This window comes from Pelophylax lessonae, assembly GCF_965119305.1.
Source record: "Pelophylax lessonae genome assembly, chromosome: 4".
Classification (NCBI taxonomy): Eukaryota; Metazoa; Chordata; class Amphibia; order Anura; family Ranidae; genus Pelophylax; species Pelophylax lessonae.
The window spans coordinates 212,828,999-212,856,190 of NC_138771.1; the positions used below are offsets into that span (position 1 = coordinate 212,828,999).

Genomic DNA, 27,192 nt, shown 5'->3' on the forward strand with positions numbered 1-27,192 from the left:
TAGGGTGGAACTCCACTTTAAATTATACTGCCTATTATACTACTGTACTTTAAGGTGATTACTTTTAAGTAAGTATCACCTCAATACAAGATTGTTCAATCCATTTTCCTTTTTTGTTTTTCCCGCATACTCCGGGAACTCCCGGCACGGTAAGCCCCGAATCCTCCCTGGATCGGGGCATTTTAAAGCCGATCGGTCGGTCTCTGACCTTCCACCATCCCCATTGGGGATCTCGGCTTTTACTCCGTGTCGGCGGCCGTCTGGGCACGTCCGTACGGTCACAAGGGATGCAGCTCCCGCATCGCGCAGGCGCATCCCCCACCTGACCACGCACGCCGCTCATTGGCGTCACGCAGCGCACTACCACGCATGCGCGACAGCCTTTAAAAGGCCGGGGAACATCTCCGAGTCCTCAGTCTCTCCCGGACCAAGGGAGGAGAGGACCTGGAGACTACGTGCTGCGATACCCTATTTGAACCACGCATCAAGCAAATGTAAGTATAGACTCGGAGAAGATTATCACATATCTTCTGACCAAGTCTAACTACTTACCTCCACTCTGCACCTTACTCCCAAACTTGCACAACTCAGAACCCATGATGTATTACTCATCACAAGTACCATTTTATACCTTTATTATAGAGGACCCTCATCGATGTGGACTCTCACCTATCCTGACCACATTGCATCTTGGACCCAAAAAAGCGTGGCCCAATAAGTAAAAATACTAATTTTTTCTTTTATACTTTTTACTCCCAATTTGCTCAAATCTGGTAAACTTTAACATATATCCTCTCATCTAATACAGCACTGTTCCTGCAGCTCCCGGAGACATTCCGGAAAAACAATACTTTAGGAATTGGACAAAAAATATGTATGTAACACCACAATTTTTATGAACAAATTAAGTTGATTACAGCCATATACTGTTACCACTGACATTCTTTTCATTTACCTTAGAATCGGTAAAAAATCCTTGATAAAGGCCGCTACAGGCCGAAACATGACGGAAATACCGATCAAACCCGTTCTCTGCAATCATTCCTAATCTTGGATATGAGGAACAGCAGAACAGGACCAATTACCAATTGTTTCTTTAAAGTCACTCAATTCACGTTCAACACAACTTACTATTCTTCTTCACTATCACTATGGGACTGTACCCATTTATTCACCTATGTTATGTATAAAACCTTAACATGGAATAAATTCTATTTTTTATTTAAAATTGTACTACTTCTGTGTACTTGTTTACTCCTGCCCTTAAAATCCCATACTTGACTTGAGGCACCACAGACCGACATGACATAACAGAGCCACTGCTCAATGACTATGACTAATATAAAATGGTAGGAGCACCTACAGTGCCTTGTCCAGATAGTGAGCCACATGTTAAGCACACACCTCGGGTACCTATTTTTTATTTAATAAACCCACATGGAGCCCCTGTTCATTGGTAACTATTCCAAAAGCTTCAGGCACCTGTCCTACCTTGGCAAAAAAGATCACTGTTCAAAAGTCTATATCAAAAGACCTGAAGTGTCTGCTTTGTACCAAACACTAGAAAGACTGGCTCTGCTTTGACCAGATAGTGAGCCACTGAGGATATGTTAATCATATCAAATTCCTAGAGCAAGATTTTTCAACCAGTGTGCCGCAAAGTGTCCTCAGGGGTGCCGTGGCCACTTCACGGTCTGAGCGTTACGTTGTGTTAACATTGTGTTACGTTGTGTTAACTCCTGTGCTCAGTGACTGTGCAAGAAGAGAAAGAGCACAGCCCACACGGATCTCTCCACCTCCTCCCTGCAGGTATGTGAACTATGTGAACAGCTTTGTGAACTATTGTCGACAAAGCAGAAAAGTGTGCGGGCGGGGTGACCACGTTCTACCAACCGATGCCATCATTGGTTATTAAGGAAATGTCGGACGGCACTACAGCTTTCACATATCTGTTCACATAGTTCACATAGCTGCAGAGAGGAGGAGGAGAGAGCCATGCGGGCTGTGCTCTCTCTCTCTCCCCGCAGGGTCACTGCCCACAGCAGTTAACCAATATGCATGATTTAACTACTGCCCCATCTCCTCACCACACTGCTTCTGTACAGGCACCAGAAATTGTAAGCGCGGGCAAAGGAAGGAGAAAGAGGAGTGTGGGGGCAGGGAAAGTAAACAGAGAGCACAGCCCACATCATTTGTGTTAGTAGGGGGGATTTTGGGAGGAGTTTTTTACTAAGAGGGGGGATTGGGGGGGGGGGATATTGTGTCAAGAGTGGGGAAGGGGGGGGGTGTAGTGGAATGGACACTGAAAATATGGTTTGTATTACTTCAAATGGGGGACAGTAATATTTGTCAACAATATATCTCAAGGATCCATGTTGAAGGCATAGCTGCCTATTGCCAATAAAATACTGCTCCGCACAGTCAGACTCATAGCAGATGCTAATATCAGCTCAACCCCCTGTCTTCCAAACATTGTTGATTACGCTGATTTACTCACCTATTATCTACTGTGGGGATGTGTTTACACTTATAATAATGTGTATTTTAATTCAGGAGCTCGATTACGAAAGTCTGCTAGTTAATTGGCTGGTGGGAAAGTAGAATACTGTTTGTGTTGGTTGAGTCTGTGAAATGTTTACTTGTCCCTAGTTCCCTCTCAGGTCCAACAGGGTATGCCCCTGGAAAATGATTTAAGAAACCCTGTGCATGGGGATTCAGATAAAAGCCAACTGTGGCTGAATAAAAGTGTTTGTTGACTCCCAGAACTGTGTGTCATTCAGTTATCTTTGCCTTGTTGATATGTTAGTACTTCCTCAGCTTCAAGGATTATACAGCGGAGATACCTAGGCTGGATATTGCAGCTCTGCTACAGGGGGAGTTGAAGCGGGGTTTATGCTAGAAGTAGGGGTTTGGGAGCAGGGCGGTTTTGTGCTAGGAGGGGGGAACGGGGGTGGTTGTGCTAGGAGATGGAATTTGGGGGGGAGGATGTACTAGAAGGGATGATTTGGTAGGGAATTTGTGCTAGGAAGTGGAATTTGTGGGAGTTTGTGCTAGGAGGGGGGATTTGAGGGGGTTGTGCTAGGAGAGGGGATTGGGGGGGGGGGGGTTGGACAGGGTTTGTGCTAGGAGGGGGGATTTGAGGGGATTGGTGGGTTGGAGTGGGGTTTATGCTAGGAGTCAGGATTTGCGATCAGGGGGGAAGGATGTGCTAGAAGGGGAGATTTGTGCTAGAAGGGGTCATTTGGGGGGGGGGGGAGGTACAATCTAAGATCACTGAACTCTGCTGTACAGACTACATTATAAGGCTTCTTCACACCAGGTTTAGTGAGGTATAGAACAAAACGCACCTACCATTTGTATCTTGTCATATCCTGTCTGTGGTTGACATATGTGAATAAAAGACTTAATTTCATTCAAGCTCCCTAGTGGTGTGAGCGGCCAATTTTCTTCTATGTCTGTGACTGCAGAGTGGTGAGTCAGGGTCAGCACCCACATTGGATGGCTTACCATTTACCCATTTGAGTGGTGTACACACTCTTTAGCTGTTAGGTGCAGCGAGGTAACGTGCAAAATCACACGTTTTACTGTACTGCACAAAAGTGTGCTTCCTTTTGTATTTACATGTGGGTGCCGTTATTTGGTAATGACACCCCCATGCATCTAGCAAATGTATGTATGTTTGCTCTCATTAGAAAATGTGATGTGTGCAAACATGCAAAAAAGCGTGCGCTCGGACGCACCTCCTGGTGTGAACGAGCCCTCAGACTGGTGTGCCCTGGGACTGTGCTCCCATTGTGGAGACTCTTTAAAGGTAGAGTTAGGGACTGCAGATATCAGGGTACCTTGCCGTGGCCTCCAGCTTACGCATGTATTTGCAAATGTGTGCAACTAAACCCCTGCTTTTTTTTTTTCATCCAAAATATTTTTATTGAATATCAAAGAAATCACATACAGCTTTGTAACTGCTGAAATTTGGTAACTTTCAATAATGAAAACATGGGGAACATAGAACAAGAATATTGGCTAGTACAATAATCGAGTGTCAAACATATTATAACGTGAAAGAGCGTATGCAAAATAAACTTACAAGTAATGCTAGTGTATATTCTGCATCTCACTTCTGTCCATACATGTTAATCTTATAATTACTTTTAACACATACTGTTAGACAGGTTAATTCGGTTGCTCGCTGGCTCGTTGGTAAGTAGTGACTGGAAATCCCCTTGCTTTTTTGATCTGCGTTTGCCCTTCCAGTGCTTCTTACTGTTAAGACTAGTTATAGGTGGAGGAGGTGACCACTTTTTGTCATTTCGTTTATATTGGTCAGGCAACGCACTGACACCTTTGGTGCCATTGTGCAATGTCCTGAGTGTTCAGTGTGACCCTGCGCCTAAGGAAGGGTAGGCTCCCTCCAGTCACCTGTCCTCCATCTATCTCATCAGAATGCATGTGCTCCCATTGTGGAGACTCTTTAAAGGTAGAGTTAGGGACTGCAGATATCAGGGTGCCTTGCCGTGGCCTGCAGCTTACGCACGTATTTGCAACTAAACCCTTGCTTTTAACGCATACTGTTAGACAGGTTAATTTGGTTGGTCGCTGGCTGCTTGGTAAGTAGTGACTGGAAATCCCCTTGCTTTTTTGAACTTCAAAAAAGGTCAGCAGCATCTGTTTCACCTTTGATAAATTAAATACTGCAGTAGGGATGGGCTCAGGCGTATTTGGATGTTAGTCCCAACCCACCTGAAAAATTGTGCCAGGAAGCCGTCACTGCACACCGCCAATCATGAGCAGTCTAGTCAGGCCGTTTGTATTTGCAGCTGCGAGGCGGGAAATGCCCCACTTCCTATGATTGGCGGTGTGCAGTGATTGCTCAGGTAGGCTGGGGCTAGGATCTGAACATGTCTGAGCCCATCCCTAATGGTAAACATATGCAAGATTCAGAGCACCTACTCTGGTTTGGACATACTGTGGAAACATGTCAATCAATCATGTTAAAAACCAGAAGTGCTGGGGGCGTGGCTTGGACATGGCGGTGTGAAGGCGTGCCTTGCTGGAGCTCCTGCTCCCTAGCCACCCCGATCTGCAATTTCTGATGATTGTTTAGCTGCCATGAGCGTACAAAAGAAACGGAAGACCAAGAATTCATCCAGGGCATGCCCCCCGTGGCTCCCATCTGCAGTTTCTTCCAGGACTCCTGGAGTTCTACACCGAGAGCCCTGACATTGAGCCTGCGTGGTGGACTTGGGCCTATGGCCTTGCAATCCCCAGTCCGGTGTTCCACCTCCCAACTCGCTTTGCTCAACAGGACCACCGCGAGCCACCTGTCCTTTCCCAGTCCTCCCCCGCGGCTAACACTGGAGATGATCAAGACATCAGAGCCCACCTGCGAGCGGTTCCTACCAAGGCGGACCTTGAAGCAATGGTGGCGCAGGTGGCAGAACAGCACCGCCGGGACATCCAACAACTCAGCTCGGAGGTGGCTCAGATTGACGTGCGCCTGTCTGGGGGAGAGTCTGCGGTCAGTGCCTTACAAGCCTGGGTGGCTCGACTTGAACAGACCCAGACCTCCCAAAGTGACATTTTGGCCGAAACACAGCTCCAACTGGAAGACTTGTAGAATCGGAGCTGAAATCGGAACAACCTGTGGCCCTGGGGTATCCCTGAAGCGACAGTAATGGAGGACCTGGTGGAGACTGCTCGGGCCATCCTGTCCCGTGTGGTGACCCCCGATCCGCCGGTCAACTTCGACAGGGTCCATGGGGCCCTTGGCGCAAGGTCGATGGACCGAAACAGACCACGGGATGTTATTTGCCGGCTCCACCGGTATGCTGTGAAAGAAAGAATGCTCCGGGATGCCTGGGTGAAGGGCCCGATTGACTTTGATGGTGCCTGAGTGACGATCTTTCCTGATGTAGCCGGGGGGGCCCTACAGCTTAGGGCCATGTTGAAGCCCCTCCTGGAGAAGCTCAGGACGCCGGAGGTTACTTACTGATGGGGATTCTCCATGTAACTGACCGTCCGCAAGAATGGCTCTTCGTTCCTCCTGCGCCGGCATGCGGATCTGCCAGCCCTGTTGCAATTCCTGGATATTGACCCGGTGCCGGTTCCAGACTGGATGGCTAGACTCCCAGCCCGGGAACCCCATCAGTCAACCTGCAGATCCAGCCAGCCTCTCCCATGATGCCAGCGGAGGGGGAGACGGGGGTCCGGATCCCGACGGCCCCAAAAACCTAGATGACACTCGGGTCTGATCCGTGAGTATGGCCCCTGCCCCATTCCTCTGCCCGCTCTTGACTTTATTTGCCCTGATCCCTGTTGTGTCCCTCCTGCCAACCCTTCCAGATGGAATCTCCGCTCCTGGTGGATGGTCTTCCCCTGAGCTCATTGTATACCAGCTGTGCATGATCAGGTATCCCCTGGACACTGCCTTCTGATGACACCCGGCATTGTAGACTACTGTACTCAGCTGCAATGATGCTCCCCCTACCCCAGTTGTTGGGAGTGTCGCCTTGCCGGGATCCTGCTACGGAACTTATGCTGACCCCCCCTTGGTGGTGATCCGAGTAGAGGTGTTAGGCCCCCCGGGGTCCCCCAATTTTTCATTAGTGCAGCTCCAGTAGATGACGTGCTTGGGGGGGCTGTGTATGGGAGATGCCGGGATGAATTGGATGGTAATGGGGGGGTTCAGGGTACAACGGGGGGGCGGTTGTGCGCTGCAATATGGTATATTACTCTTTATTGTCTTAGGGGCCTGCCGTCTTGGCCGCACCATTCCGCCCAGTCCCATACCAGAGTTGTTCATTCATGTGCTTTCCCGCCCTCTGCATCCCACTACATTTGAGGACCAGCCCCCCTTCCATCTTGCCCTCCCCCCTTTCGGTTCTATTGGTCCTCCCTCAACTTTCTCCCGTGTCTTCGGTCCTTTCTCCCCCCCCCTCCTCCCTCCCCGCCTTCTCCACTTCTCCCCTTTTCTGTTCCTCTCCCTCCCTTTCCATGCTGCTTTCCTCCCTCCACCTGGTTCATGCCTTTCGGACCTCCCTTCTTCTTCCTCCCCCTCCCTCTCCTTCCCTCTTTTTCTTTACTCTAGCTGTCTTCTTTCTCCCTCCCTCCCCTTATCCCTTTGTACTGCCCTCTCGTGAGCCCCGCAGACGCTCTCTGCAGTGGAGAAGTGCCTTTCCTCCTCTCTACCTCCTTCCCCGATGCTGGTATCTCGACTATAATCATACATTGAGCGGTTGATTGGGGACATCTCTGAAATATATGACGGTTTTATGTTATTGCTACCATTTTCTATGCAGACCTTAGGTGGGGGAGCACAGTTAGGGCTACTTCCTGGAGTCTGGGCCCCCCCCCCCCCTTGTCGTCCTACAAAATCAATCACCAGAAATCCGAGGCTCTCACTATTGCGATGCCGACGTCTATGACGTCCTTGCTTCGGGCTGACTTTCCCTTTAAATGGAGCTCCTCCCATATCAAACATATTGGTATCTCTCTTCCGAACTGCCCCGAACGTATATTTGATTGTAATTTTCCTCCTCTCCTTGCTCAGATTAGAAAGGACTTGGATGGTTGGCAACAGGGCATGTTTTCTTGGTTTGGTTGTTGTAACATTATTGAGATGAACATAATGCCCTGTTTGCTCCTCCTCCCCCCCTCCCCGTCTAGCTATGAAGATCCTGCGCATGCCCAAGCTACAAGGCGGTACGGCCTTACCGGACGCAGCACTTTACCACACAGCATGTCACTTAGCTAGGATCCTGGACTGGTACAGACATAAATCCCTTAAACAGTGGGTTCAGATTGAACAGTTGGCGGGGGAGTCCTCTCTGGAATCACTTCTATGGAATCAATCCCCTTTGCTGAAAAGGATAGCTCTGCATCCAACAAGGGCCACCCTGACTATATGTCGGAAGGGAATGGCGTCTTGCTCCTCCGCTGTCCCCCCTACTTCAGGTGGTGGACAACCTTGACTTTTCACCAGGTGTGGGTGACCCTTGATTCTGCGTTTTGAAAACCAGGGGACTCTACCAAGCTAGACATTTCATCTGCCGAGACCAATGGGTCTCTAGACAGATGCTTTGTTCTGATCGTACTTTCGATTCCCTATCTTTCTGGCAAAAGGTACAACTCGCCCATTTCTTGAGCTCTCTGCCGCCAGCGGCCTCCTTCGCCAGGCGCCTCACGCCCTTTGAGGACATCTGTGCGGAGAGCTCCCCACTGCGTCATACAATTTCGCTACTTTATCGCTTTCCAACCCCTGTACATCGCACAATGGGAACGCGACCTGGGTCTGTCCTTTTCGGATCGCCAAGTAGAACGACTCTTGTTTTTTGCGTATAAGACTTCTGTCTGCTCCAAATACCAGGAGGCTGGCTACAAATTCCTGGCTAGGTGGTACTACACTCCGGTCAGGCTCCACAAAATGATCCCTTCCTGTCCTGACCTCTGCTGGAGGTGTGGGAAAGAGGTTGGTTCCCTCATCCACATCTTCTGGTCTTGTCGCCTCCTACAACCGAATTGGTCGGCGGTGCTGAACATTGCCCAAAAATTTACCGACCATAAGCTTACCCTAGACCCGGCTCTTTTCCTTCTACATCACCATAGGTACCCGAGAGCATCCTACAGGAAATCAATCTTACCGCTCTTGCTTACGATGGACAGGAGCTGCATTCCCCTGCTCTGGAAACAGTCCCAGCCCCCCACTGTGGCTATGTGGCTACGTAAAGTTGCTTATGTCAATGAAATGGAGGATCTTGTAGCCGCAGAACGAGATACGAGAGATAAGTTTCTTGAGCGGTGGTTCTACTGGCATGTGTTCACGTTCTTTGCGGCGTACAGGGACCTTATTGCCTAACTGCGATTGGGCCTTGTGTCGGCCATCATTGCCCCCCCTCCCCTCTACTCCTCTCCCCCTCCCTCCTCCTGTCTACTTCCCCCTGCTGCACTTACCTTTCCTATTCTTTTGTCTTGTCCGATCCTCTTGGAATCAGGAGAAAAATCCCCCCTTCCCCTTTGTCCTTGGGCATGATTGCAGTCGAGAAGATGTCATGGGGAGGCCGTGGTCAGTCGCTCCCTGGGGCGAGTTTCTTCTTTCCTAAGAGCTGGCCGTGAGACAGATGCTGGTGGGGACGGGGACCGCCTCCGGGATACACCACTGCGTTTCTAATCTCTATGCTCTTACTACAAAGTCTGATCCAGCAACAGCTCTTGTATAACTTATACACGTGTTAACTGCTCTTCTTCGGTGTAGACTGCCTGTTTTACCGAGCAGACATGCTCTTATAGCCTGTTACAAGATCTACATGTATTTAGTGGTTAATATGTCCCTCTCGAGATGTTGATTTGTTAAGTGTGGATTTTCCTGACTGTAATGTATACCTTTCGTGAATAAATAAAGAATTTCCAAAAAAAAAAAAAAAACAGAAGTGCTTTCTTTGCTTTATCACAAATATATTGAACCACTACTCAATATGTAATCTCTACCAAGCCCTGAATAATACTCTCTTATAAACTCTGATTGCATCATCACTTGTCTGCTGCTTGGGTGTCGCACAGTGATAATGCTGCACACCTCACTATATCAATCACCTGATGGGTTGCAGTCCTTGCCCTTGCGTTTGTGCTCCAAGGTGCATCACTGCTAGCAGTCTTCTGTTCTCCATGTTCCTCTGTGTCTGAGCAGGCTTGGATGACGTCTCTCCTTGCTCTCCACCCTGCATCGGCAGATGACCCAGCATTGGCAGACTACCAGCTTCTGGACTCGACCCCGGCTTGGATGACTACCCATTTCTGGACTCTACCCCAGCTTGGATGACCACATGCTTCTGAACTTGACCTCAGTTGTTCCTGATCTCGCTCCTTTCTTTTGCTGTGCGTTTATTGTTGTTCGCTCCAATAAACTGCCTTATTTTACCTGCATCTCTGTGTGGTCTGGTTTTCTGGCATCCTGACAGATGCTCAGATCTTTTTTTCTTTTAGGAAGAGACTTTATAAGAGTTCACAAAGCACACAGACAAGTCAGTGGACCCCCAGATGGCCCATTTGCCCAGCGCATGGATCTAGGTTGGGTCATCATAGGCAATGTCTGTATAGGCAAAATGAAGCGATCTACCAACATTTCATCAAGTCAAGACAAATGTTTTGCCAAATGGCCGAAAAACTTACTTTGAGCGATGCCCACATCGCTACTGGGTGAAAGAGAAGATAGCCAGCCATGAATGGCAACATAGTATCTCAAGTGACACAAGCCCTTTCTCCCGCCACGATGACGACCTAGGTTCCAAAGTGTTTAATACAACCACTGAAGATGATATACTGATTCCTTCAATGGAAGACAAAGAATTTATCAAAGTAATGGACAATGAGTTATTTTAAGATGACTCCAATAATTGGGTAGCACCTCTACCTTTTCGTCTCCCAAGAGAGAGATTGCCCAACAACTTGCAGCAGGTTATCAGTAGATTCTCCTCCCTAAAGCGCAACTTAAGCAGGAAACCAGAGAAGCAAAAGCACTTTGTGGACTTTATGCAAAATATATTTGACAGAGACCATGCAGAACCTGCACCCCCCACTAAAGGAGGGAAAAGAATGCTGGTATCTTCCATTCTTTGGCGTGTATCACCTACGCAAACCAGACCAGGTCCAAATCAGAGTTTTCTTTGATTCCAGTGCTCAGCATAAATGTGTTTCTCTTAACAATATGCTCCTTACGGGGCCCAACTTGAACAACAATCGGAATCTTAATAATTTCAGACAAGAGCCCATACCAGTAATGGCTGACATTAAACAAATGTTTCACTGCTTCATTGTCAGAAAAGACAACAGAAACTACCTCTGGTTTCTATGGTACAAAGACAATGACATCACCAAGGAAGTGATAGATTATCGAATGAAGGTACATATCTTCAGTAATAGTCCTTTCCCCTGCAGTGGCAACTTATGGGCAAAAGAGAACAGCTCAGGCTGGAGAAGAAGAATATGGATCTGACACTCATCAATTTGTTAAAGAAACTTCTACGTTGACGACACACTCAAGTCTTTTCCAACCGCTAAAGAAGCAATTGATCTTATCACCAGAACAAAGGAGATGCTGTCTGTAGAAAACTTTGGACTTCACAAGATTATATCTAAAAGCCAGGACCTTATGAATGCCTTTCACTCTGAGGACTATGCCACTAGTCTAAAAGACCTTGATTTAGGTACAGATGTGCCTCCAGTAAAGTGAAATCTGGGTGTCACGTACCTGGAGATGGAGACTGACGTGGAGAGGAAGACGATCTCTTACACCTCCGGCCTGGTACCCCTGATAAAGTAAGCAGGAGGCACGGAAGCCTGGAGTGGCATGAGTGCTTAGAAGTTCAGATGGTGAAGGCTGCAGATGTGAGGTCTGGTCGTACTTGGTCGCAGGCTGGATCGTGACGTAGGGCAGCAGGTACTTGGCAGGCTGACAGGTGGCAGACAGCAGGTACTTGACAGATTGGCTGGTTACAAGCAGCAGATGCTTAGCAGGCTGGCAGATCACAGGCAGCAGGCACTTGGCAGGTAGCAGACAGCAGATTTAGGGATGGCTGGACACACAGCAGGGTCAGGCAAGCAGGGTCAGTACATAGCAGGCACATCACGAATAGAGCAGTAAGCAGCAAAGTAGCCAGGTTCAGGCTGGAGTTGGCAATGGTAAACAGATAAATCAAGCAGAGACGTGAAAAAACCGCCACCTGTGTAACACAGTCTTTGGGCCCTGGTGTTGTGACAGAGCTGCAGCTACTGCATATTCAAATGCGTCTACTTTTGTCTTCCAAGGCAAAAGATAATGCTGGATCTGAGTGGCTCAGAATGGGTGCTGACATAAAGAGTCATTTTAGAGTCTCAAAAGCAGCTTCAGGTGACCAACAGAACCGAATGCCCTGCTTGGTCAATTGAGTGATGGGGCAATAATGGCAGAAAACTCCTTAAAAATTTTTCGATAGAAATTTGCAAATCCGACAAAGCACTGAACTCCTTTGTTGTCTGATGGTACAGGCCACTCTAATAAGGCAAAAACTTTCTGTGGGTCCATGCCTTCAGTAGAGATGATTGACCACAAGAATTGAATGCTTTGCTGTTCAAACTCGCACTTTTCGGCTTTGGCGTAAAGTCCATGTACCCTGAGCCGACCGAGGACCTTCTTTGACATGACCTCGGTAAAGCTCCAGAGAAACAGAAAACAATCAGAATATCATCAAGATAAACAATACCAAAAAATGTCCAGAAAATCCTTAAAAATATTGTTAACAAAGTGTTGGAAGGTTGCCGGTGCGTTACATAGCCCGAAGGGCATTACTCAATACTCAAAGTGTCCAAATCTGGTACGAAAGGCCTTCTTCCACTCATCTCCTTCTGGACCGTGTACCAATTTTTAAGCTCCCTGTAAATCCAGCTTGATAAATACTGTTGCCGATCTTAGACTCTGGAACAATTCTGGAACTAACAGAAGAGGACACTAGTTCTTAACTGTAATTTAATTAAACTCATGGTAATCCACACTGGGCCAGAGAGAGTGGTCTTTCTTTTCCATGAAAAAGATACCTGCCCCTGCTGGTGAAGTAGAGGGACGGATGAAGCCTTTACTCAAGCTGTCATGTATGTACTCTTTCAATGTCTCTAGTTCACATTCAGACAGAGAAAAAAATTTGTTCAAATGGGGTTTTAGCCCCAGGCAGTAACACAGTCGTAGGATCTTTGAGGCGGAGGTGTGTCAGCTCCACGTTTGCTAAATACGTCCAAGAAGTCATGGTGAACTGCTGGGACGACTTGGTGTAATTCAATATCAGAGTCAATGCATAGTTAGGGCAAACATGGAGCTGAAGTTCCTGGAAGGCAGTGTTTATGACAGCGAAATGCATGGAATTTGCAACGATCACTAGAAAATCTCTCAGGCATAGGAACTCTGGTTTCTGGAGGCAGCATCAGGACCGTGGGTGCAGCTGTGGCTCCCAAAGAAGCAAGTAGAGTAGAGGAAGTTGCTTCAGTCACTGAAGTCGCAGGTGCAAGAAGTGTCTGGATGCAGTTATTCAGTTGAGTGTACCCCTCTTGTAGGTCCTTAACGGCTTGTGTCATTGCTGTGATGTGTCGGCAGAACTCATCCAGGGGAGATGCCCCTCTCTCAGGCTCTGACATGGCCTTGTGGTACTGTCATGTGCCTGGAGATGGAGCCTGACGTGGACAAAAAGGCGATTTCTCACACCTCGGGCCTGGTACCCCTGATAAAGTAAACGGGAGGCACGGAAGCCTGGAGTGGCATGAGTGCTTAGAAGTTCAGATGGTGAAGGCTGCAGATGTGAGGTCTGTGGGGAAGGTGGAGATATTCTCTGAGGTCACTAGAAACAATTAAAATTTCACATTGCTATTTTCCAGCTTCCATTTCAACTATTGGCTGGAGAGAGATTCATATTTTCTGATGCATCATTTGAAGCTATTGCTGCAGTAGTCTATTTAAAGACCTCTGAAATTAATGGAGATTCACACTGTAGTTTTGTTCTAGGCAAGGCAAATCTCCCTTCCAAACCTGCACATACCATACCAAGACTTGAACTCTGTGCAGCTGTGCTAGCAGCAGATATTGCACGCACAGAAGAAGTAATTATCCTCTGTATGCAACAAGAGGTGCATCAGGAGGAATTTGGGAGAAGCAGAAATGGAATCAAATTGTGTTAAAACAGTTGACTCTTCAATCTAAACCCTGTAGTTGACGCCAATCAGCTGATTAGAGTTTGTGGCCATATAGGGAAATCCTATGCAGCAAAGAACAGAATCCTATAATCATACCAGGTCAACATCATGTTACTACTCTTCTGGTTCATCACCACCATGAACAAGTGCAACACCAAGGCCGTCAGTTTACAGAAGGTGCTATCAGATCAGTTGGCCTGTGAATTGTTGGTATTAAAAGGTGTGTCTCCTCCCTGCTCTTAAGGTGCGTCAAGTGCCACAAGTTAAGAGGAAGACATCAACAGCAACAAATGGCAAGTCTCCCAGCTGATCGCCTAAGTACAGATACACCCTTCACCTATGATGGAGATCTCATCCTTCTAAAGGACAAGGAAGTTTGTCGGAATGAAACCTTATTACTAAGGTTATGCACAGTGATCATAACAAAATCCGGAAGGTAGACATCAAGGTATCCAAGGGAGGATGGACACAAACCTTTACTCCACCAATTACAGATTTAGTATTCCTTTTGCCAGGCAAGTGACTTATGCAAGGACTAGACCATGCTATTGGCATGGTGGGGAGTACATTGCTGCTAAATAAAGGTTCTACTTGGAACTTTGGCATTCTCTGAGGAAGTCAGATGTCTGATTACTATGTGTTCTGCAATCCTATGGAACTCATGTTTATGTTATGTTTGCTTGTTGAATGTTTCTCATTACAGGTTCCAGGACACTTATCAGTATTGGACTTATTCAATATATATATATATATATATATATATATACTGTATATACATAAGTTTAAGGTTATGAAATCTAAAGATATCAGACAGGGAGTGTTGTGTTAATCATTGCTCAAGCTGTGTTCCTTCTGTCTAAGCTGAGCTCTTTCTCTTACCGTACTTTTATATATCCCCTCCTTCTCTCTAGAATCATTTCACTGTATTCTGTCATGCTGAAAACATCTTTCCATGTGGCTTACAACATCAACATTTTTTTACCTATGAGTATCCTTCATTAAACGGAACATTAAAAAGGCTTCAATGTCTGTCTCCTCAACGTGAGTTTATTCGTTGAGTTAAACTGTCTGAATTGATGCAAGGAATAAAAAGGTCACCAGGTACTTTAAGTCCTATAAGTCGCTGGAAATAAAGTTTATGGCCTTGTAGTTGAGTCAGAACACAGACTAAGACACTGTTCAAAATGTAACATGGTTGGCTGGAAACCATAATTCGCCATAACCTGAAAATATCGGGAAGCGGCATTGACGGCACTATTATGAACAAACTCTACCCAAGGTAAGAGGTCTGACCAGTGGTTATGGTGGTCAGAAATATAGCAATGCTCCTAGGCATGGTCAACTCATTCTACGGCCCCCATTGGACTGTAGGTGATACGCCGAGGAGAGGAAAAGCTGGATTTCCAACTGTGCACAAAAGGCTCGCCAAAACCTGGACACCAACTGGCTACCCCTGTCCAAGATGATAACCTTGGGTAGCCCATGTAACCGAAAGATCTCCAGAGCGAAAATGGATGCCAGTTCTTTGGATGTAGGCACTTTCTTAAGTGGAATACAATTACACATGTTTGAGAACCGGTCAACCACCATAAGAATAAATTGTGTTGCCCTGGAAGTTAGGTAACTCCAAAATAAAATCCATAGACAAGGCCTTCCTCCATTGGGACCAAGGCCTTTCTTCTTTGGGTACGGGTTGTAGGAGGGCCACTGGAAGGTACTGTAGTGTCTTACTCTGAGCACACACGGAACAAGCGGCTACAAAGGCGGTTACATCAGCGCGGAGACTAGGCCACCAGATATGTTGAGAAAACGACCAGATGAGCGGATTCTTCCCAGGGTGACCAGCTGCCTTAGGAGAATAGTAAGTCTGGAGCAAAGCACTGTGGAGATTCTTGGGGACAAAGCAGCGGTCACAAGGTTTTTTTAGGAGGAGAATGGATCTGAGCAGGAGGAATTCTGTCATCAAAAGGTAAAGTGAGACTAGTGCAAATAGTGGCTAGAATGCGATTTGGAGGTATCACATTAGTAGGAACAGACTCCATCTTGGAGGAGGAGGAAAACTGTTGTGACAATGAATCAGCCCTTACATTCTTAGTAGTGGGTAAGAATGAGACTATGTAATTGAAGCTTGACAAAAAAGAGCCCATTGTGCCCTGTGTTTAAGAGCTAAAATGATAGCTAGCAATTCTCTTCCCCCAATCTCGTAATTGCATTCTGCAGGAGAAAACTTCTTAGAAAAGTAGCCACAAGGATGCATAGTGCTCTCAGAGGTAGGACGTTGAGACACAAGGGCGCCTACTACAGTCTCAGACACATCAAACTCAAGAATAAAGGGTAACATAGGATCACGATGTGCCAGCACAGGAGCTGAAACGAAGGCAGCCTTGAGAGACTCAAAGGCTTTAATGGAATCTGGAGACGAATTCTGTGGGTTGCCGTCCTTCCTGGTCATATCAGTCAGAGGTTTGACCAGAGCAGAGAAGTTACGAATACATTTCTGATAATATTTGGCAGAGCCAAGAAAACGTTGTAGCGGACGAAGACCTACGGGTCGAGGCTACTGTAGAACTGCAGATAGTTTCTCTGAGTCCATCGATGAACCGGCAGTAGAAATTACATAACCCAGAAATTTAACCTGTTCACGATGGAACTCACACTTCTCCAACTTACAATACAGGTTATTATCTCTCAACCGCTGTAGCACACGGGTGACATCTGTGTGGTGGCTCTCTAGGGATTTTGAATATATGAGAATATCATTGCAACAAACCATCACACATTGCTGCAACATATCTCAGAGGACATCGTTGATGAATTCCTGAAAAACTGCAGGAGCGTTGCAGAGACCAAACGGCATTACGAGGTATTCGTAAAGTCTGATCCTGGTATTAAATGCAGTTCTCCATTCATCGCCCTCATTGATTCTGAGGAGATTGTATACCCCTCTCAAATTAAGCTTAGTGAAAACCGTGGCTCCCTTGAGACGGTCAAAAAGTTCCACAATCAATGGAATCGGATAAGCGTTCCTAATCGTGATGCGATTGAGACCCCTACAATCGATACAAGGTCTCAGTTCACCACCCTACTTTTTCATAAAGAAGAAGCCAGCACCGACAGGGAACGAGGACTTGCTGATGAACCCTCGAGAAAGTAAGTCTGCAACATAGTCCTTCATTGCTTTATCCTCTGAGACAGACAAAGGGTAGACCCGGGCACGAGGGGGCATGGCACCAGGTTAAAGGTCAATGCCAATCAAAAGAGGATAACCAGTGACCACCGGGTAGTAAGGTGAGAAAATTACTTTAAATTGGATTATCTCATGGTACAGAGCCCCTTCGGCCATGGTCAATGAAGCAGTCTCATGAGTCACATGGACAGGCTGTAAAGGTCTTCCATCAGTAGCCTCAATGGCAAGTGGGGTGGCACGAAGTTGCAGCAGAATCGAGTGCTTAGACACATGGGCACTATCTATGAACAGGTCAGTAGCCCCAGAATCAGTTAGAGCCTATGTATCAATGGACGATTCAGACCAAGAAAGGGTAACGGGAACGAGAAGCTTATCTTTCAGGATAACTGGGGATGCAAAAATGCCACCTAAGGTCTTTCCCCTACAGCAGTGGTCCTCAACCCTGGTCCTCAGGGCCCACTAACAGGCCAGGTTTGCAAGATAACTGAAATACATCCCAGGTGATATCATTTGCTGCTCAGTGATTGCAGTATTCTAGGCTGCATCTCCCCAAGGTAATACTTAAAATCTGGCCTGTTAGTGGGCCCTGAGGACCAGAGTTGAGGACCACTGCCCTACAGGACCTCAGGTGTGGGAGTTTCCCAGAAGGGTAGGACAAGACTTCAATACGTGACCTGCCTGGCCACAATAAAGTCACAATCTCTCCCTCCTCCTAAAGGTCCTCTCCTCCGCAAAGAGACGTGTGAAGCCCAACAGTATGGGTTCTACTTCACAGGTGGACTTGGTACCAGGAGGCATGATAGGTGAGGGAGGCTAGGGTGGGAATGCAAAGCTCGGAGCCAAACGTACGGGAGGCTTCCGCTAGCGCTCATTAAAGGTAGGTCTCTCTTGGAGTCTGGAGTCAATAAGAATGGCAAACGTAATTACCTTCTACAGTTCCGTAGGTATGTCTCGGCTGCTATTTCATCTTTAATGTTATCTGAGAGAGCATGAGAAAAAGCAGCCATGAGGGCCACCTGTTCCAAGTAACCTCTGCTGCTAGGGTATGGAATTCAATGGTGTAATCGACAACAGTTTTCATACTCTATTTGATGGACATGAGGCTCTTGGCAGCAGAAGTGGAGCGAGTGGGAACATCAAATACTCTTTTAAAGGAAGCCACAAACTCGGAAAATGGGTTTTTGCATCTCCCATAGAGGGTTTGCCCAGGCAAAGGCTCTATCAGAAAGCAAATAAATAATAAAGCCAACTTTGCTTCTTTCCGTGGGGAACGCCTGGGGCAGCATCTCAAAGTATATCCAAACCTGGTTGAGAAACCCTCTGCATTGAACTGGATTGCCCCCAAAATGCTTGGGAAGCAAGGCAGAACCTCTTACAAAGGTAATATTTGAGGTGGGTGCCTGCACAGAGACTGGAGCAGCAGGGACAGCCTGCAACACTGGTTGTACCGGAACAGCCACAGTGGGAGGATCCAGGTCTGTAACGCTATGGCAAACTGATCCATGCAGTGGTCCTGCTCATCCAATCTTGAAAAAATATTACCACTAGGTGGATTGCCTGCATCTTCTGAATTTATGGTCTTCACCTACTGTCAGGAACCATGAATCAGACTGAGATAGAAAATTCAGAAAAATCACACCTTTAATGTAATGGTAAAAAATGGTACAGAACAGTAAATGTAGTCAAACATAAGCCAGGGTCGGAAGCCAGAACGGGAAGTCAGACGAGACAGTGATCAGGAAACCAGAAATCAGCATAGTCAGAGGCAATGGAACAGGATCAGAAACCAGAAGGGACAGCAGCCGGGCAAAGTCTGTCACAGGAACACAGCAGAGAAACTCCAGATATGTTGACCTGGCGAAGGCAGGAAATTAATGAACAAGGCAGCTTATATAGCCAGAAGGGGCTGGCTGTAGGCGGGACTGACGAGCAGATAATGATAACCAGGTGAGCCACTGAGGAAACAATTAGTGCTGACAATTATCTGACAGCTAAAGCAGCCTAAGCAAAGAGAAGAGAGCTGCTGCGAGTCCAGCCCTGACAGTGGATTGGCTTGAAAATCCCATCCGTGAGCAGCTAATTGAAGAGGAACTTCATCCTTATCATAAAAACAAAAGTACCTTTTGAAATGGCAATCTACAGCTACCTATTGATAATTGCAGGTTTGTTTTTTTTTTTTCGCATACCTTTTTTTTCATTTCCTATTTTTTTTTCATTTCTATCTCCCTTTACTCCCTGGAACTCTGGGTCTGCCTTCTGGAACATGTGACAGGAACTTCCTAGGAACTTCCCAGGATGCAGCTGGGACGTCCTGGTACATCACCGGTGCTCCAAGAACTCAGTAAGGTGGAAAAACAATAAGTAAATGCAAAAAAACATTTTCAAAATAGTGAATGTAAAATGCAAATGGCAGAAGAGAGCTCTGTGTTGGTAAAAAAGAGAGGGCTCTCGACAGACAGCAGCGATGTGCCATTTTTTTTCTCCCTGCAAATCAGGGAGTAAAAACCTGCACATTGCTTAGCAAAAACAGTACACACAGTAAACCTTGTTGGGCACACAGGTAACCCTTTGATTGCCCCAAACGTTAACCCCTTCCTAGCCAGTATCATTAGTACAGTGACAATGTATAATATTTGCACTGATCACTGTATTAGTGTCACAGGTGATGTCAGTGTCAGTTAGTCAGTTCTCCCCTAGTGCCAGTTGGTGTCACAGTCCCACTATAAGTCACTGATCACCATCATTACTAGTATATGTACCATCGTTTGTAGATGCTATAACTTTCAGGCAAACCAATTAATATATGCTTATTGAGATTTTTTTTTATCAAAGTCATGTAGCAGGAAACAATAATACAATATAATTTTTTATTGGATATGTTTTATAGCAGAAATTAAAAAATATTTTTTTTTTTTCATTTTCTGTCTTTTTTTCATTTATATATAAAAAAGGGGGAAAACACACCAGTGGTGATCAATTACCACCAGAAGAAAGTTCTATTTGTGTGGAAAAAATTATATAAATTTGTTTGGGTACAGAGTTCCTTGACTGCACAATTACCAGTTAAAATAGTGGTTTGCAATATAGCAAAAAAGGGCCTAGTCATGAAGGGGGTAAAACCTTCTGGAGCTGAGGTGGTTAACCACTTGCTGACTGCCACAGTAAATAGTCGTGCGGCGGTCCGCAAGTGTATTGTACTCGCAGCTTGTATCTCCAACGAGTGAACGGAGGCGAACGGAAGATCAGCAGACTTCATAATGCTGTGACAACCCAGGCAACTTACCACGCCAGCATCTGGCTACAGGAGTGACCAACGGCACAGGAACTCATAAGGTACAATAGAGGGGTGAAGTGACAGCCAATCTAGCCGTCAGGTAATTGAGCATCGGGTTTGGCAATTCGGACACTTCCAGTTGTTTAAACAGTCACAAACATTTTATTGCCAATATTTCCTGTATAGGAATCCCCGAGACGATTTTCTAAAAGCTCAATATACCTACCAAAAGTCCCCTAGATCAGTGTACCTACCATGTCAGACCAGTGCACAATAAGCCATAATCAGCGGCTGGTCATATACGCGCTTCTGAACATTACCCCCAGCATATCCCAGCTAACACTTGAAGTCAACCTCCGAGCACCATAGTAACCCTCCCACGATGCACCTCAACAGTTATCATAGATAATACTTACCTCCATCACTAGTTTCTGAGCTATTTCGTATAAACATGGTATACTCACAGTTACCCATTGTTTATAGCCAGAATTAACAACATTGGAAACATATTTCTAAAGATACAAGTTATTATTATCACATATGGTTCCTGATTGTCATCATGAGGAAATTCAGCTGCATCGATATTCAATAAAGAGCTTGCATGTCATAGCCTTCATGGGAACAAGATAAACCACCCCCATACACATTGCGATATCGGAACCCCATATCCTCAAGCATCCGAGCTTCCAAAGGACAATATCAGGGAAGAACTATTGCCAAAAGCATTTTTTATAAAAAGAATCATTCCATGTGAACTCTTTTTTTCCCCTTGATATTTTTTTGATATTTTTTGTACTTTCAACCAACACCGGACCGGTATTGTTATTAATGATATTTGTCAGTCTGTCTTGTTTTCTGTGTACACGTCGCTGTTACCATTTATAATTTTTACTGCACGGTAGTGAAATTTCACATAATATTATAATAAATAATAGATCTATAACCACTCTATTCGTTGCCTCCCTGCCTTATACTTACTGTACCAACCATTTGGCATACAAATGGGTCGAATGTCAGTCCATTTTTTATTTTTTTCTGGCTGATGGCTCCCCACATTCCCCCTGTGTGTACGGGGCTTAAGTGGCATTGCTTGACCTTTTGTTTCATCAATTTAGTGATTTCGGTTTGTATACCCAAAGAGAATAGTGCTCATTGGACTTGGGTATATCTGAATGGGCAAGCAGCAATATTCGTTTTCATGTGTACCTGTAAGTTTTCTTTAATTCAAGCCTAAGAACTCATTGAACATTTTTTGCAAGCTTATAGAATCAGACAGTTGACAGCATTTAACCTAAATGAGACTTGTATGTTTAAATAAAATCTGCTACTTACATTAATTGCTGTTGGATTTATTGCTAGCTTGCAGCCAAACCATATTAGGCAGGTAGTAGTAATAGAAAATGTTGATACATGTAATATCTGAAAATGAGAGATCTGAAAAGATATACAAATGATTAAATTAGAGAAAGTCATTCACAGCAATAAGATAGTGGATAGAAGGTGGCTAAACAGAGGCCAAAATGAGCATCAAACTACAGGATTCTTGCCATGTAACAATGCATTTTTCATTATTATCTGTCCAGAAAAATCGTCTATCATGAAGCATTATGGACACAATTATCTAAATTAATTAACCAATACGTCTGGTTTGTTTCAGACTTCCAAAATTTTGGGCCACCACTCTACAACTCCTACCGCTGCTCAGGGCACATATTTAGACCTTCTGTGTTGTGAGAACTTGACACGGGTCAAAACTGTCTTCAAAGAGTCCCTTATAGTTACTCTGTGTTACTCTGTGAATAGACTTATGGGAATATGAGGTAATTTTCCCAATATCTGTGCAAATGTCTAATTGAGGACCCAAATGGACCACTTTTATTATTGTACTTTAAAAAAAAAACTTGTTTTTTTTAATAGGATTTATTTGTAGGATATCTTTCCATTAGTTAAATGCAGGAGTCCATCAACAGATCTTGTATGTCATGTCAGTACCAACATATCAAATTCAGAAGCTGGAATGCACGAAAGCAATAATCATTGTGGTTTTATGTTAAAACTCACTAGCATTCAATGATAGCAAATCAAAATAAAATAATAATTTAAAAGATATCTATTTTCATTTTGTACCTTATGGGTGCTTATTAGGTTTAACACTACACATGTGCCTTTTATTATTCAGAAGAACTTACCACATTCTCTTTGTTCTTCAACACTGCAAAACTTACAACAGCTGAAGGTATACACTGTAAACAAAACAAAATGTTGCAACAACCTTTTTAACCATGATAATAAAATATATTAACACTGGATTAGAAATCTCAACAAAGGACTAGATGAAAATGTACAAGCACTCTATTATTGTATTAAAAGAAAAGAAAAATAAAATTTGCGCTTACATCATAAGTAACAAATAAATAAATGAACTAAACGAAAATACGTGAAACAAAAAGCTGCAACCAATTGGGTAAGACAACCACAATAAATCAAATAACAAAAGAGGGTTGCTCTAATAATTGTGTCAATAAACTATATTGATTAATATGCAAGTGAAAAAAAAAACATAAAGTTCATATTGAAGTCCATAAATCGTGTGAAATTGTGAAAGAACTGGTGAAACGGACAATCATGTGATTCTTCAGTGAAAAACCCGACACCACCACTAGTGAATCCAACACCAAACAAGGATGGCTCCTTACCAAAAAGTAGGACAATAAAGGTCATCAACGCTTATGATGGACACCTCTGGGTCCTCTGGATTAGGAGACAAGCTTGAGATCCCAATCCATAATAACACTAAATTCCCAATTCCAATGTTTGTAGATAAGACTAGTCATGAAAGAAGTATAAATAATCCACCATAGTGTAAAACCATAAATCACTTTAATGGTAGTAAAAGAGTAAAACTTACAAATATCCGCTGGTAAAAGCCAGTAAGAACACCTTATGCTGAACGATAAAAATAAAGCCGGCTGGCTCTCACAACATCGCCCGTCCTTCCGGGATAGCATGCGGTGACCTCAGTACGTTGCGATCCGAAGAGTTTCGTCACAGATGACGTTGTCCTGGGGTACGGGCGGCGTGCTGACTCACCGCTATTTAACTACATATCCTAACCAAGCCTCGGTTTGAACCTCGGGTCACCTTAACGTAAAAAGTAATGTTGAATGAGGGAAACTGCGCCATAACCCCATCAAATCGAACTAGAATAATGGCAAATAAGTAAAATCTCCAACATCTAAGGTAAAGGGAGGCGAATATATAAACACCGCCTTCCCATGCCAAATTAAATACTAACCATCGAGTACTAAAAGGAACCCACTGTGGTACCAAACTGAATTGGCCAATATGTAATTTAGAAAGTATCCACCGTAGAAAAAGGGAGAATGCCATACATAAAAAAACACATTATAAAAAATATATATGAATTTATATGTATATTGTATTGTATTATTAGGACAATAATTAAATCAGAGCTTGAACCAGAAAGCTAAATACCAGCCAATATACACTACTACCAAAAATATTGAGATGTCTGCCTTTACACGTACATGAAGTTTAATGGCATCCCAGTCTAAGTCTGTAGGGTTCAATATTGAGTGGGCCCACCCTTTGCAGCTATAACAGCATTGCATACTAGCTCATTATGAAATACTTACCTTAGAACGAAGCCCAGGCATGGTCGTCTGGGCAACGCTGAGGGAGCTGACATGCTCCCTTGGCGTCTTTTCCTGGTTCGGCGGCTCCGACGCTGTGAGTCACTTTCCGGCAAGATCCGGCAAGGAACTTTGAAGGTCCGCCGGACCTTCAGAGCGCATGTGCCACAGACGTCAGTGGCTGCATGCAGGTTTAATATCTCCTAAACCGTGCAGGTTTAGGAGATATTAATTGTACCTACAGGTAAGCCTTATTAAAGGCTTTCCTGTAGGTAAAAGTCATAAAGCGGGTATACTACCGCTTTGAGGTGTAATGGAACTGTCTTAAAATGATTGTAAAGTTTTTTTTTGTTTTTTTAAATAACAAACATGTTATACTTACCTGCTATATGCAAGGGTTTTGCACAGAGCAGCCCCGATCCTCCTCTTCATTAGGTGCCCCCACGGAGAGACGCTTCTCATGGGGGCACCCGTGAGGGCGTGCCCATGAGTCCTGCTGCTGCATCCATTGACACAGACAGAAGCACTTGGCCCCACCCCCCGCTTCTGTATCACTGGATTTCATTGACAGCAGCGGGAGCCAATCTATCCAATAAGGATTCGAGACAGCGACTGGAGCCGCTGGGCTTGTGCTCATCGCTGGAATGTTCGGGTTCAGGTAAGAATAACAGGGGACGCCACGATTCATGAGGTCTGCTTGCATTTGTTTTATGTTATGTGAGTATAACCTTTAATAAATTTTGAATGATCAATTTTGCTGGATTACGCTATGGTCTCCTTCCTCCTTCCCTTCTATTTGGTTTGCCACTGATATCGGAGCTATTATAAGCTATAGCTTGGCTGTATGTTATACCTTGGAGAGTTAAGAAGTCTCTGGAGGTGATCCATGTCCATCTCTGTGGAGGAAAGAGTCCATTTTGAGTGGTTTTGTCTCAAGCTTGATTGACCTGTCCATTAAGTTGGGGGTCCATTCATTTTGGTAAGCAGCCACTTTTATCCACTCATCACGGGTGTTTTCCTTCTGCTCACCATATCTTGGGACCTCACCTTCTCTTTGGACTTTCCGCTCTCCACTTCAGATCCATGTTTTGGGATTTATGATTCTCATGGACGTTTATTTTGACCTTGTGTGACTTCACTGCACTAATGTTCTTTGTAATATAGTCAATATTGTTACCATTTAGCGCTGCACTATTTGATACGCATTACTGTTTGGATTTCTATAGGTCCAGTGTTCTAGCTGCTAAAAATTACTGAATCCTTTATATTTATCATCATTTAGCGCAGGATTCCCCCCTTGATTATATAAGAATAACAGGGGGTCTGGGGAACAGCTGCAACCAAGAAGGTAATTTCCCTGAATGCATAGAATACATTAAGATGAAAAATATTGAGACTTTACAACTCCTTAAGGTGTTCTTTTTTAAATAACAAACGTATACTGACCTGCACTGGGCAATGGTATTACACAGAGCAGCCCTGAACCTCATCTTCTAGGCTCCTTAGGAAGCTGCTTCCAATGGGTGCACACCTGTAGGCTCGCTCCTGAGCTGGGTTGTTTGCATCCATTGAAACACAGAGAAGCTCAGTAACCCCCCCCCCCACTTCCTCCCTCCCTCCCCTGACAATGCTCCCCCTGCTGCCTATCAATACCCAATGTGAAGAGGGCAATAGGAGAGAAGACTGCAGCTAGGCACAGCACTAGATCGATTCAGAAGTGAGGTTAGTGTTTAGAGAGAGAGGGGGGTACAGCAAGTCCTAAAACTATCTTTAACTTAATGTAGAAAAGGTAAAAAATGTTTTGGCTTTAGAACCTTTTAAACTAGTAGACATATGCACACCCATTATAATGCACCATGTATTCAATTATAATTATCCCTTTACAAAGCTGCACCTAAATACACAGACAACAGTGTACTATGCACTCAGATACACACAGCTCAAAGCGCCATGCAAGCCAACGCCAATACATCAAGCACACTGTATTATGGACAGAAATGCACTTAAAGTTTAGTTTAAATAGCCAGTTTCAGTTTCATTTAAATAGCCAGTTTGGGCAAAGCTGGCCCAAACAAACTATTTCCCTCACTAACATGTGCTACTGGGAGTGCTGTATAAACTGTATGTAGCGGAGGCTACGTACAGTAGACAGCACGGTGTTCTGGGTGCAAGACAAGACCTTTTTGTCTCACATCTGGAACAAATAGGGTTGGTCTGAGTGGTAATCAACCATTCATAGGAAGCTCTGTATTCAATTAATGAATACAAAGCTTTCTCTTATTGGTTGAGTCAGAGAGGCAGGCTGATGTCACAATCTCTGACTCAGCCAATCAGCGGGAGCTTTATAATCATTGATAGAATCCAAAATTGCCTATGAATGCATGAGCACCACTCATACCAACGCTATTCTGTTCTGGGTGTGAGACAGGAAGGTCTTGTCTCGCATCTGGAAGACATTCCTGTACATTGTATGTAGCCCCAGCTACATACAGTTTATTCCGCACACCCAGTGGCCACACATTTTACAGTATCTGACAAAAGTGAGTACACCCCTCACATTTTTGTAAATATTTTATTATATCTTTTCATGTAACAACACTAAAGAAATTATACTTTGCTACAATGTAAAGTAATGAGTGTACAGCTTGCATAACAGTGTAAATTTGCTGTCCCTTCAAAATAACTCAACACAGCCATTAATGTCTAAACCGCTGGCAACAAAAGTGAGTACACCCTAAGTGAAATGAGTGCTGCTGCCACTGGAGAGCTACAGTTCATCGAAGGAACCATGAATGCCAACATGTACTGTGACATACTGAAGCAGAGAATGATCCCCTCCCTCCGGAGACTGGGCCGCAGGGCAGTATTCCAACATAACGACCCCAAACACACCTTCAAGACGACCACTGCCTTGCTAAAAAAGCTGAGGGTAAAGGTGATGGACTGACCAAGCATGTCTCCAGAACCAAACCCTATTGAGCACCTGTGGGGCATTATCAAACAGAGGAGCGCAAGGTCTTTAACCACTTGCCTACAGGGCACTTTCACCCCCTTCCTGCCCAGGCCAATTTTCAGCTTTCAGCGCTCTCACAATTTGAATGTCAATTGCGCGCTCATGCTACACTGTACCCATATGAAATATTGATCATTTTTTTCACACAAATAGAGCTTTCTTTTGGTGGTATTTAATCACCTCTGGGTTTTTAATTTCTTACAAAAAAAAAAAGAAAAAAGACATGAAAATTTTGAAAAAAAAAAAGTTTTTCTTTTTTTCTGTGAGTAAAGTTTGAAAATAAATACATTTTTCTCCTTCACTGATGTGCGCTGATGAGGTTGCATTGATGGGCAATGATAGGCTGCACTGAAGGGCA

At 44.8% G+C, this 27,192-nt stretch overlaps 1 protein-coding gene across 3 annotated transcripts in view; it reads right to left on the bottom strand.

Moving 5' to 3' along the window:
* MLC1 (modulator of VRAC current 1) overlaps window positions 1-27,192 on the bottom strand; it is a 117,276-nt gene that overhangs the window by 79,838 nt on the left and 10,246 nt on the right. For all 3 annotated transcript variants that reach the window (XM_082256194.1, XM_082256193.1, XM_082256192.1), the window contains exons 4-5: window positions 22,358-22,411; window positions 21,501-21,602 (exon numbers count right to left, since the gene is read on the bottom strand). In XM_082256194.1, the coding sequence (XP_082112320.1) occupies window positions 21,501-21,602; window positions 22,358-22,411 (156 nt within the window). The remainder of the gene's footprint in view (window positions 1-21,500; window positions 21,603-22,357; window positions 22,412-27,192) is intronic.